General features: G+C 43.0%; 1 protein-coding gene across 1 annotated transcript in view; it reads left to right on the top strand.

Annotated features, from left to right (window-relative positions):
- LOC110500248 (synapsin-3) overlaps nucleotides 1-13,842 on the top strand; it is a 125,092-nt gene that overhangs the window by 36,808 nt on the left and 74,442 nt on the right. Inside the window, exon 4 of the mRNA XM_021577500.2 lies at nucleotides 1,161-1,252. Within this exon, the coding sequence (XP_021433175.2) occupies nucleotides 1,161-1,252 (92 nt within the window). The remainder of the gene's footprint in view (nucleotides 1-1,160; nucleotides 1,253-13,842) is intronic.

Here is a 13,842-nt window from a genome sequence, read left to right as displayed (position 1 = left end):
GGGTTGAAGTGGATGTATGTAGATTTGGAATCTACTGAATTTATTACATTTGGGTACAATATGCGTTTAACGTGTCCCCTTGCAAGGTGCTGTCCTGAGAACACGGTCAGCAAGTGAGCGACTAAAACCGGATTCATTGGAGCTAAATCTCTGGAGCAAATCTATTTCAAACCTGTAATTACAGGAGGCAATGGAGGCACTTGGCCCCTAATGCCCCATTCTAGTCCCTCTGTTCCCAGAGCTCTCTTCCAGACAGGCCAAGCTGCAGTGTCCCTTCCCCTCCAGAGAGGATCTCTGCTCTGCCTGGGAGTTCGATCAAGTCATTAAGTAGCTGCCTGGGCTCAAGCCTCCCTCCCTGTCACAAGGCCTCTGCTGCCCTGTCCTCTCTGGGAGGCCACAGACAGACTCTGGATAACTTGATTAGTCTCTCTTTCGCTCTCTCTCGCGAAGCTCTCTCTCCCACCCCACCCATCACAGAGAAATAGTATAGCTAGCTGGTCTGCCATAATATAATAGAGACAGTAGATCTAGCTGGTCTGCCATAATATAATAGAGACAGTAGATCTAGCTGGTCTGACCTAATATAGTAGAGACTGTAGATGTAGCTGGTCTGCCATAATATAGTAGAGACTGTAGATGCAGCTGGTCTGCCATAATATAGTAGAGACAGTAGATGTAGCTGGTTTGCCATAATGTAATAGAGACAGTAGATCAAGCTGGTCTGCCATAATATAGTAGAGAAATACTATTACCACCCATTGACCTCATTGACTTGGGGTTTCTCGTTATAGTAACTCTATGGTCCCTCATGCCCCTAGAGAAGGGGTGACTTGAGCTTAAGTGGTAGAGCCTACCACTCACATGACGACATAGGTTATCAGTGATGGGTGTTATCTGTTGCAAACTACTTTGATGTTTCCCACTCACATCTAAGCGTGCGTGTGTGTGTGCGTGGAATGTTTTACTCATATAGTTCAAAGATGTCTTTTTTTTAACAGAAAGCCAGAAAGGCTTTTTATGTTAATGCTGAAAGTTAGGACTTTTTTTTATGTTTAAGGCCTATAGACACACATGTAAATTGTGTTTTACAGTCATTTGATACTTCTATCGCCCAGTGAATGTGTATAACTCAGCGTGGTGTTTTTCTCCTTGTTTCACAGGCGGAGTTCTCCGAGATCAACCTGGCTTCGTACATGAGCACTGGGTGTATGATTGATATGCAGGCCATAAGAGGAGGAACCAAAGTGGTCAGGTAAGGTAACAAATAGATGGAGAGAGGTAAAGAGAGTGGCCCCTGTGTCAGTCAATAGCTCTGTTCCAACGCATTTGCCCACGCATCTTCAGTCTGCCTCAGTGGGTCCGGACAATGGCTCCAGTTATTCCCTTCAACAGCCATCAGCTACATTGTAGTTGTGTGTGTGTGTGTGTGCGCGCATTTGCTTTCAGTCACAAAAAAGGGATGTCACAATAGATGATGGAGCCGGTGGGAAATTATATGACAAGGACTGGCTATTACTGTCACGCAAAACATGTCTGTGAATACCTCTGAAACGAAGTTCAGCATCGAAAGCACCCAACCTTTTTACCTCTGTATCCTTCCTCTCAGCTCAAACACTACTTCTCAGACTTCCAGAATTCCCTCCTTTTGCTCTGTGTTCCATACTACAGCAAGATTCCAAACTGGAATAGTCTTCACACAACTTCTTTACATACCAACTTCTTCCTCTGTGGGCTGCAGTGGAGCTGTGTTTCTGGTAGTTTGGGAGTTGACGTCACCACCTGCCTCTCTCTTCCTTCATGTAGCAGGGTCAATTAGATCAGCTAATGAGGTGCATGCTGCTATGGAGCGTCAGACCACTGCTTGTTTCACAGCCTTCTGGGGAATGCACTAGCCTGGTCCCAGATCTGTTTGTGCTGTCTTGCCATCTGCATAACATTAATCTGGGACCAGGCTAGTAATTTACTACTCGGCTCTATGCTGGCATTGCTACGATACTTTATCGCGATAATGAATGCTGTTTTTCTTCTTTACACATCTGAAAAAATCACCTACTGGTTTGGATCTGGCAGTTGTACAGGAAATGTTAAGGAAACATTCTGGCCTTGTGTAGTTTGAAGCAGTTTGAAGTTAAGTCAAGGATACACAGTGGCTAGACTAGATGGGTTGTAGGGTTGTGTATCATGCCTTTCTGTCGTAGCTTGTCTGGGAGGTGGATGCCTGCCTGGCTGTCCGTTACTGAGATTATTGTATTGCTTGCCTGTGTTATGTAGTCAATTCCCATGGATTGACTGCAATAAAGAGTCAATGCCCACATGAAAAATACTACAGTAATTACTATAGAATTCTGTAGAATACTATACTTCACACTAGGGCTAATCCCAATTAGTCGACTGGTCGATTGTTTTAGTAGAGCTTTTGGAAACAACTGCTCATTCAAAGGTTTTTATTTTTTACTGTTTTCTACATACATAAATAACACATGGAATGAAGTAACCAAGAAAGTGTTAAACAAATCAAAATATATTTTATATATGAGATTTTTCAAAGTAGCCACCCTTTGCCTTGATGGCAGCTTTGCACACTCTTGGCATTCTCTGAACCAGCTTCATGAGGTGGTCACCTGGAATGCATTTCAATTAACAGGTGAGCCTTGTTAAGTTAATTTGTGGAATTGCTTTCCTTTATGTGTTTGAGCCAGTCAGTTGTGTTTTGACAAGGTAGGGGTTTTATACAAAAGATTGGTATTTTAACAAATAGGGCAAAGTTCATATTATGCCAAGAACAGCTCAAATACACGAAGAGAAACGACAGTCCATTACTTTCAGACATGAAGGTCAGTCAATTCGGAACATTTCAAGAACTTTGAAAGTTTCTTTAAGGGCAGTTGCAAAAACCATCAAGCGCTATGATGAAACTGGCTCCCATGAGGAACGCCACAGGAAAGGAAGACCCAGAGTTACCTCTGCTGCAGAGGATAAGTTCACTAGAGTTACCAGTCTCAGAAATTGCAGCTCAAATGAACTCAAGGATTTAAGTAACAGACACATCTCAACATCATAGGCCGTCATTGTAAATACGAATTTGTTCTTAACTGACTTGCCTAGTTAAAGAATAAATCAATAAAAAATCAACTGTTCAGAGGAGACTGTGTGAATCAGGCCTTCATGGTCGAATTGCTGCAAGGGAACCACTACTAAAGGACACCAATAAGAAGAAGAGACGCGGATTACACATTTTGGGGAATATTCAGAGGTGGAAACTTTCCGTGGGAATTAACGGTAATATATGGGAATCAATATTAATACATTTAAATGTAGATGTTTTTTTACATTGGATATATTTACCATATCATATGTAGACAGAAACATAAACCTTTTACCTTATCATAAGTAGACATAATTGCAAATGATAAACTCCTTCCAAAAGGAAAAAATAAACCATTTAGTTATGAATTGAACTTCAAATGCGTTGACTTTTCACATGGGATGATTTCACTGAACATCAAAAGAAAGGGAATATTGAATGATCCATCGCATCTCCCAAAAACTTTCAACATGCATCTGTAAAATGATAGTCTAGAAACTAAAGCTTTGGTTGTCTTCCTCTCAGGCTTCCTCTCAGGCTTCCATCTCTTCTCCTTGGACCTCCTCAACGTCAGACTCTAAGGCCTCATCTTCGCTGTCACTTTCCAACCTGGTTGAGGATGGCTTGTCAGGCTCAAAAAGCCTCACATTTTCTCGGATGGCCACCAATTTTTCAACCCTTGTATTGGTCAGCCAGTGTGTTCCTAAACGAGGACTAGTTGCGCTCTGAGGCGGCTTGATGTTGGTGGGATTTGGAGGATGATGGAGGCAACAGAGGAAAGGGCCTCAGATCCACAAAGTCCTTGCTTCTCCATCCCAAAGCCATCCCAAAGCCCTTGCTTGGAAGTGTACTTCGCCAGACTGCCATGAACCTTGCCCTTATCCAGGCCAAGGTGGCGAGACACGGTAGTGATGACACCATAGGCCTTGTTGAGCTCTGCACCAGACAGGATGCTCTTGCCAGCATACTCGGGGTCCAACATGTACGCTGCGGCGTATGGGCTTCAGGCAGAAGTCTTCACGCCTTTTGATGTATTTCAGAACTGCAGTTTCCTCTGCTTGGAGCAACAGTGAAGTGGGCAGGGCAGTACGTATTTCTTCTCTTACATCTGCAAGCAGAGTCTGAACATCAGACAGGATGGCATTGTCTCCCTCAATCTGTGCAATGGCTGCTGCTATAGATTTCATGCTGCTTACCACTCTCTCCAAAAATACATAATCCAGGAGGATCCTCTTGATGGGGCTGTCCATATCGGCAGACTGTGATATGGCCATTTCTTGGAGAGACTCCTTCCCCTCCAGGAGACTGTCAAACATGATGTCAACACCACCCCAACGGGTGTTGCTGGGCAGCTTCAATGTGGTCTCTTATTCTTCTCACTTTGCTTGGTGAGGTAGCTTGCTGCTATAACTTGATGCTTCACATACCTAACCATTTCCTTGGCTCTCTTGTAGAGTGTATCCATTGTTTTCAGTGCCATGATGTTCTTGAGGAGCAGATTGAATGCATGAGCAGCACAGCCAATTGATGTGAGGGTAGGACTCCTCCACTTTAGACCAAGCAGCCTTCATGTTTGCAGCATTGTCTGTCACCAGTGCAAATGCCTTCTGTGGTCCAAGGCCATTGATGACTGCCTTCAGCTCATCTGCAATGTAGAGACCCTTGTGTCTGTAGAATACTGGTTGAGGTGATGTAGTTAATTATTCCTTCCCCACGAACATTCGAACTTTGCATCCAGTAAATGAATAGATAAAGCATGTCTGGTTGGGTGTATGCTGAGAGGTGTATGCTGGGCAAAGAACATTCAGAAATCTCTTCCAATACACATTGCCTGTGAGTATCAGATGTGAACCAGTTGCATACACAGCTCGAGCAAGACATTCATCAGCATTTCTCTGACTACTAGTTTTTAAAAAAACTTCTGATTCCAGGAGGACCAAGAGCTGTTGCTATCGATAAGGTGTCTGACCTCAAAAAGAAGTAGAGGGACTTTTGTCAGAGGTTGCTTGTTGTGAGCGCTGAGGGAACGTTATGCACTTGGCCAGATTATTCTCCATCTTTTGTTGTGTTCGTCACATATGATTTGGCACAGTATTTGCAAATGTACACAGCTTTTCCTTCTAAATTAGCTGCAGTGAAATGTCTCCACACATCAGATGTTGCCTGTGGCATTTTCTTGTAAAGATTGGAAAAAAATGAGTAAAACTAACCGAAATACAATTCCATGTACAGATAAATAGTTAAGCAGTTAGATTAAACAACTCCTTTGTAAGATACATGTATGGAAACAGGTGAATTAAAACTGTTGGCAAGCTAAAAACCCACATGGTAGCAAAAACTAACAAACAGAAATTGTTAACAAGTTAGAAATTATTTAAACACACTTTGCTGTAGGCTACTATTTACTAGTTAACGAAACATAATTTAAAATATATTCACCCCATCCAGTATTGTAATCAAAACTGACCAGAATGAAAGTAGTCCTTGGCTCAGACAGTGTAGTAGTGTGGGCTCAATAGCATCTCATTAGTGTGCAAGATCTTGAGAATTATCTGCACATGTGATGGAAGAATGCACTGTGTATGCAGGGGGTTGCAATTCCATTGCATCGGGGATAGTTTAACCAAAAATATTCCACAAGACCTAGAATTGCCTTAGTGAACCTTTGTGGGTTACACATGTTATATGTTATTAAAAATGTAACTTTCACCAGAATTTGTAAATGAAAACTGTAGCTGGCACACAGACGGTAGAAATTGTAAGATAAATTGGCATTCCACATGAGAAAGGTTGCCAACTCCTCCTGTTGCTTATTACCGGCAACTTCATGAGAGGAATGGCAGAATCTGTTTTCTGGCCAGTAACCGAAAGGTCAGCTTGGGGATTTGATCCAACAACAAGGTAAAAATCTGTCATTCTGCCCCTGAAAAAGGCAATTGTGGCTTGTGGCGGCCAAGCGTTCATAGCGACGTCGCTTTTTGATCCTTTGATGTCGGCTCTTCCTATCATTGTGAAGCAGAATTCACCAAGCGTTGGATTGTTCACTCACTAATAGGGAACGTGAGCTGGGTTTAGACCGTCGTGAGACAGGTTAGTTTTACCCTACTGAAGATGTTTTGTTGCAATCATTGTAAATAAGAATTTGTTCTTAACTGACTTGCCTAGTTAAATAAATATATTTTTAAATCTGCAAAAGCCAGCAAGACTGAGAGGAGGATGATCTGATAAGGTTAAGGATTTTTTCATCTGGTTATATAGATCTCTGGCGCACTCCTGAGGCATTTGTCTTAGTTCATCAAACTGTAAGCTTAAAACATTTTAAGCTCAATGCAGAGTTGATTTTATTAAGACACAAGGTGTGTCTAAAGTATAGTGCCTTGAGAAAGTATTCAGACCCCTTGACTTTTTCCACATTTATTCTAAACTGGATTCAATTGTTTTTCCTCATACACCATACCGCATAATGACAAAGAAAAGTTTAAAAAAAAAAAAAATGTACGTCACATTTTATAAAAAATATAAATAACTGAAATCACATTTTACATAAGTATTCAGACCTTTTATACAATACTTTTTTTGGAAAACCTTTTGGCAGTGATTACAGCTTCGAGTCTTCTTGGGTATGATGCTACAAGCTTGGCACACCTGTATTTTGGGACTTTCTCCCATTCATCTCTGCAGATCCTCTCAAGCTCTGTCATGTTGGATGGGGAGTGGATATTTTTAGGTCTCTCAATCTAGTTTTTCCATGGTCTATCTGGTTTGACGAAACTAAGATTGAACTCTTTGGCCTGAATGCCAAGCATCACGTCTGGAGGAAACCTGGCACCATCCCTACGGTGAAGCATGGTGATGGCGGCATCATGCTGTGGGGATGTTTTTCAGAGGCAGGGACTGCGAGACTAGTCAGGTTTGAGGGAAAGATGGACGGAGTAAGGTACAGAGAGATCCTTGATGAAAACCTTCTCCAGAGCGCTCAGGACCTCCGACTGGTGTGAAGGTTCACCTTTGCACTCACCCTAAGCACACAGCCAAGACAACACAGGAGTGGCTTCGGGACAAGTCTCTGAATGTCCTTGAGTGGCCCAGCCAGAGCCCGGACTTGAACCCGATTGAACATCTCTGGAAATAGCTGTGCAGCGACACTCCCCATCCAACCTGATAGAGCTTGAGAGGATATGTAGAGAAGAATGGAAGAAACTCCCCAAATGCAGGTGTTCCAAGATCGTAGCATCATACCCAAGGCTTTAATTGCTGCCACAGTTGCTTCAACAAAGTACTGAGTAAAGGGTATTATTTTACTTATGTAAATGTATATTTCAGGTTTTTAAATATACAAAAATTTAAATACCAATTTCTATAAACCTCTTTTTGCTTTGTCATTATGGGGTATTGTGTGTAGATTGAGGGGAGTCATTTCTTTTTTTGGATAAGTCTAACAAAATGTGAAAAGTCAAGGGGTCTGAATACTTTCCAAAGGCACTGTATACTAAAGTTAACTGTAAATACTGCAGTTGAGTCTGCAAAAACACTGCTGTGAATACTACATTTTTTATTCCATAGTATTTGTTTCATGTGGGTGGTGACAGTCGATGGTGGGAAAATGTAGATAACTTCATTAAGATACGGCTGTTGTCCTTTGCTTGACACACATTCCCCTAAGCCTTACAGTAGTATAGCTTATCACTGCCTACTCAGGATTTGGTGCTGTCTATAAGCGATTCTGTATTGGTGCCTAAGCTGGGCTAATAATGACTACTTATGAAAATGTTCCATTTTATTCTTAGCCGGAAGACTAAATGAAAACAAATCTTAAAAATCCTATATGCCTTGAGACACATTCCTGAAGATAAACGGCATGTTTCCTAAGGACCCCAGATTAAAGGCATTATGTTTTATAACATAAATTGTGTGTGACATGTACTGTACATGTGAGTAGTTGGTTCGCACGGCTCTCAAACTGCTCTCTGTGTCTGTGCGTGTCCTGGTCGGTTTATAGGGCTCCTGCTGTTCCGTCCGTGCGGGGCTGCATAAAGAAGGGCCATGATCCGTTCAGCATTCTGACCCTTGACATCTGGCTACGGGTGCGCTCCCTAAACACTTCCCCCACCTCCCCTCTACTGGCCTATCAAGGGAGCACACTTTCTCACATTTCTGTGGTTTCAGACTTCCTTACCCAAGTGGAACTTCTTAGAAGTGCATGGTTTTCGCTTGTTTGTCATATATCAACTAAACCGTAACAAGTGCACTATTACTCTGTGGGTTTTGATGCGGCCGATGCACATGTAACTGCACATGCACTTATATGGGAGCACAAACAGCTTTTACATTTAGATTTTTAAAAAGCATAACGTGAAGATGCATGCTTTTATATATGACTTCGTACTCTTATGATGACATTAGTAGGACCTGCTGTTACTGGCTATTAGATGACTTCAAGTGGTTCTGCCCTTGTTATTTTCTGCCATGGCGTAGAGGTAGGCATGTTTTTGAGCATATATGGTGCGTTCTCGTTCGTGCAAGAGTCGCGTCCAAAACGTGCCGTCACCTGTTTTTTTTTTTCTTTTCTTTTGCTATTTCTGCCAAACCCCTCCAGCCCAGCTGCTGAACTTTAACTTAAAGCAGAAACACTGGTCTGGCAAAGTGTTTCACGATTATAGCAATGGAGCATGATTAGCCACAGCAAAAGGATTCCGATCAGCACAGCCAAAGGTTTCTTCTCCACAGTCCTGCTCCTCCTGTGATGAATGAACTGAAATCCAATCAGGGAGGTGATTAGGGTAATGGGAAACAGCATCCTGCCCAGCCATGCTGGCAGCAATACGCTGTGATGTGAATTAGCAAATGCCTGTCTGCCTGGACTGGGCTGGGCGATTCAATATGGCTGCTTGTTTACCTGTTATGTGCATGCAACGTACAATGAAAACACCCCCACTCACATTATAGGTGCTGGATTAATTGGGCCAAGTGAAGGGACGTTATAGAGGGCAGGATCGGTTATACTGTTTGACAGCTCCCAGAGACCTCACTATGCCCGTCTTATCTGGCTTGGGGTCCCTCAGGGTGGCGTAAGAACCCAGCTGTGTTTAGAGGGCAAAGTGCTTTTCAGGCATGCCAAGGACAACAGGCATGTTTTGGCAAAGCGATTTACTAGTGTATAAGAGTCTGGGTTTTTTTTTAGAGAGAGAGCTACCACAGGACTAGATCAGGTTGACCGTTGTGCTGTCGGTCATACTAAAATGTCAAGTGTAAATGTTTTACATACGGAGCTCATATTACTGTATTGAATTATAATATAATTGTACATAAATGTTATAATTATTTGTTACATTTGACTGTAAAACCTAGCAGTACTACTTATTTTTCTATTTTTGAGTGTAAGGTGAATGAATACCATTTAGCAAAATACTTTATGAAACCAAGTCATTTTAAACAAATGCATATCTGTCATTGAACAACCCTATGCCATGATTAGATGGTGAAACGCACCGTTCTCTTTCATAATTTCTATAAACAATAAAAGCTCATTTACAAACATTTGAAAATGTGTATATATATAGCGTTTTGGAATTTTAAACTCTTCAATTGAACACAGTAAGTTCCTCCATACCTGGAGACGTGTGGATTTCACTGTCCTTGAACACTTCCAGAGACGAGAACAAATTTGTCTCTGTAGATTTGGTTTTGATTTACATACCATGCTCACCTGCTTTTACATTTATATCTTCATGCATTGTGTAGCGCCAAGACCTAAACTGAATGCCAATGCACCTTGCTTATCCAGAGCCATACTATTTTGTAGCAGACAAGCAGTGGGAGTTCCTAACCCTGTCATGGTTGACTGCAGCCCCCCCCCCCCCCCCCCCCCCCCCCCCCAGACCTGCGGTCAGTCTCACAGATGGAGCAGGGATATTGCATCAGCAGATACTTGTATGTTATTCTTTTTCTAATTCTCTGTCCTGTAAGCTACCATAACCAGCCCTACCCAGACAAAGGGTTGAACCTCCTTGAGTCCTGAGGCAGACGCAGTGTGACGGGGCCTGGCTCTCCTTAGATCCGATGTAGATTGCTGAACCAAAACCAACCACAGACGGTTCATGTCACCTAAACACACACTCACTCTGTACACATACACAGGTTCACACACATGTAAAGTAGCGTGTACCTCATATGTACACCAAAATCGACCCCAGAATTGAGACCGTGTCATGCGCGCGCCTACACAATTGAATCACTTTTTTTCCCCCACTGAAGACCCTTGCTACTGTACTTCAATCAGACCTTCTAATACCTCAGATGCGGTAGTCTTATAACATAGCAAATGAATCCAGCTCACAGAGAGACACGCTGAAGTCAGGCATGTGCTTAACAAACCTCAGGATGATTTCCCCCAAAAGCACCACCACCAGACTTTAATACAAATACTATACAGCTCAGAATTAGTCCTGATGCCAATTCTGTAATGTTTTCATGAATACAAATGGTCCCTCTAAACCACTCTAACTCATAACACAAATGTCCCTTTCTGCTATAGGTAATTTACTAGTGCTATATCTCTGACTCGCTCCTGCACCGCAATTCACATCTGATGCTTTTAATAGTAACAGTGGAAGTGCGCAACTTAATTTGTCGGTCATGTAGACCGAAGATCACATTTTCTGCTGGAATTAACGGTCTCTTACCCACTACACTGAGTGTACAAAACATTATCAACACCTTTCTAATGTTGTTGCACCCCCTTTTTGCCATCTGAACAGCCTCAATTCCTTGGGTGCATGGACTCTACAAGGTGACAAGTGTTCCACAGGGATGCTGGCTCAGGTTGACTCCAATGCTTCTCACAGTTGTGTCAAGTTGGCTGGATGTCCTTTGGGTGGTGGGCCATTCTTGATACACGCAGGAAACTGTGAAAAACCCAGCAGCGTTGCAGTTCTTGACACACTCAAACCGGTGCACCTGTTACCATACCCTGTTCAAATGCACTTAAATATTTTGTCTTTCCCATTCACCCTCTGAATGGTGCATACAGAATATTTGGCTCAATTGTCTCGAGGCTTACAAATCCTTATTTAACCTGTCTCCTCCCTATACTGATTGGAAAGAGCAGGTGTTCCTAATGTCTTATACACTCGGTGTATGTCTTGTGTTTTCTTGCCAGGGTAGGAGGTGTATTCACCATTTCTCTGACCCTCTGTGCTCCATAGGAGCTCTGCATGCATTCCTCACTGGACCATGGCCAGAGCAGTGGTCTTTACTGGCAGGCTCTACCGCATGACTGCGCCACCGCCCATCATGGTCCTGAACTGCAGCCAGGTCTGCCTGTGACCGTGACAGTACAACCGCTGCTCCGAATAGTCCAAATGGTCCATAACATGTTCCTCTCCCAAATGCATATTTTACTGTACTTTTTCTCTCTCACTTCCCTCTTTTTCTTTGTAGTTAAAGACATGTTCCGGTACTTTGGTGGCAAAGTAAAAAAAAAAAAAAATTTAAATTTACATTTTTTTTTTTAAACCTACCGCTTTGGAAAAGAAAGGGGGACACCTAGTCAGTTGTACAACTGAATGCATTAAACTGAAGTGTCTCTTCCACATTTAATCCAACCCCTCTGAATCAGAGCGGTGCAGAGGGCTGCCTTAATCGACATCCACGTGTTCGGCACCCAGGGAGCAGATGTGTCAATGTGTAGTTCATACATGCATAGTCTATGAGCAGAATGAATGCTTTACCTCAATTAGCCACGAAATCCAGGACCTATATACTAGCCATGTCAGAGGAAAGCCCCCAAAATTGTCAAAGCCTCCAGTCAACCAAGTCATAGATTGTTCTCTCTGCTACCGCATGGCAAGCGATACCGGAGCGCCAAGTCTAGGACCAAAAGGCTCCTTAACAGCTTCTGCCCCTAAGCCATAAGACTGCTGAACAATTAATCAAATGGCCACTCGGACTACTGTTTTTTGCTGTTATTGTCTATGCATAGTCACTTCTACCTACGTGTACAAATGACCTCGACTAACCTGTACCACTGCACATTGACTCGGTACCGGTACCCCCTGTATATAGCCATTTCATTGTTACTTTATATATATATTTTTTTTACATAACTCTTTTTTACATAACTCTCTTTCTTGAACTCCATTGTTGGTTAAGGGCTTGTAAGTTTTTAGCCAGTAGTTCTAAAAGTAGCACTCACAAACCAAAAGTGGTACCTGGAAATGGTGTACTATGTCACATACGTATGTACCTCTCACACCCCCTGCTCTTTCACTCTCCCGTCATTCTCCATCCATTCTTCAAAGCTGGTCTGGGCTTGGTGTGTGGCGATAACTGTCCCGTACGTACGCTCCCTGTAGACCTAACGGGTGCACAATAACACAATGTCCTCTTGTTCTGAGCAATGCGCTGCAGTCAACACACGTGACCTTTTGTGGAACACTTTGTGAGGTTGGGCCGTATTACCCTTATCAAACTGAGTCAGACAGATTGGAGGGAGATTACTCTACCAGTGGACCTTTTGAGGCTGGCAAGAGGGCATTACAAGGATAAATGTACATGAATTGCAATTCCGAATAGATCTCCCAGAGAAGTCGATGAAAAGGTCAAAGATGTGGAAGATGCATTTACTTAGAGAATGGAATGGCAGGCGATTGTCATGTTTGACTGGTATTCCCCCTCCCCTGACATGCTTCAAGGTCTGACGAAAACAGCCATGGCCACAAATGTGATTGTTTATCACGATGGTAATATCCTACCTCCCTGCCCCAGTAGCACTGACTTCACACATGGGGACAATCTGCTCCCTGATTCAACACCGCACCAACACAGAAACGGCATCTACACTGAAAGCCCAATTACAGGAGTAAAAGGGTAAAGCCAAGTTCATTAGTGCAAATGTTCCAATAAATCCTGTCCCACAGTTTGCTGCAATTTAAAGCAGTTGCCATGGTTACAGTCAAAGCCAACTGAACTGTAACACACGCCGAACATGCACCAACAAGACGCCCAGTAGAAGTGACTATGGCCTGGACTAGTGTGTGTGGGACCGATCTGTTGTGTTTATAGCTCCCACTCTGCTCATCCCCTCTCCCTAAGGAACCCAATTCCATTTGGCTAATAAAGCAGAACCTTCAATTCCACATAAATACAGCACATCCCTACCTCACATCTCGGCATCATCATCTCCGTCCTCATTAAACATTCCTTTATTGCAACACTGATGAACAATTTAAGGGTTCATTAGCATATTGGCCATGAAGTGATCACCATTGGGCCTGAGCGATTTGGGATCGTAAAGCACAAAATACATTTAATACACAGCTTTGATGTGATTCACAACCCACAGGGAGCATTACTCGTGCAGAAGGACTGATAACAAAGTTAATGGCTGGAATAAGTGTGTTAATGGTGTAGCTTTATAGGGCAATGCTGCTATTAGCTGTAGCCTGGCTAAAAACAATCGCATGATCACAACCTGCACTTCTATGCTAATGATGAGCAGTAAATAGGTTGTACAGATGGGTGCATGCAGCATACGCCTTTGGCTGCTCACATAAGCCGCTATTAGCCGTCTATCACAGTGCCATCCATTTTGTCACCAAAGCCCCTTATACCACTGCGACCTGTATACTCTTAGTCGGCTGGCCCTCGCTACATATTCGTCGCCAGACCCACTGGCTCCAGGTCATCTAAGTTTATGCTAGGTAAAGCTCCGCCTTCTCAGCACTGGTCATGGAGCACGTGCTCCAGCAGGTATGTCT

Source organism: Oncorhynchus mykiss, chromosome 21, assembly GCF_013265735.2.
Source record: "Oncorhynchus mykiss isolate Arlee chromosome 21, USDA_OmykA_1.1, whole genome shotgun sequence".
Lineage (NCBI taxonomy): Eukaryota > Metazoa > Chordata > Actinopteri > Salmoniformes > Salmonidae > Oncorhynchus > Oncorhynchus mykiss.
This window is presented reverse-complemented; position numbering and strand designations above follow the sequence as displayed.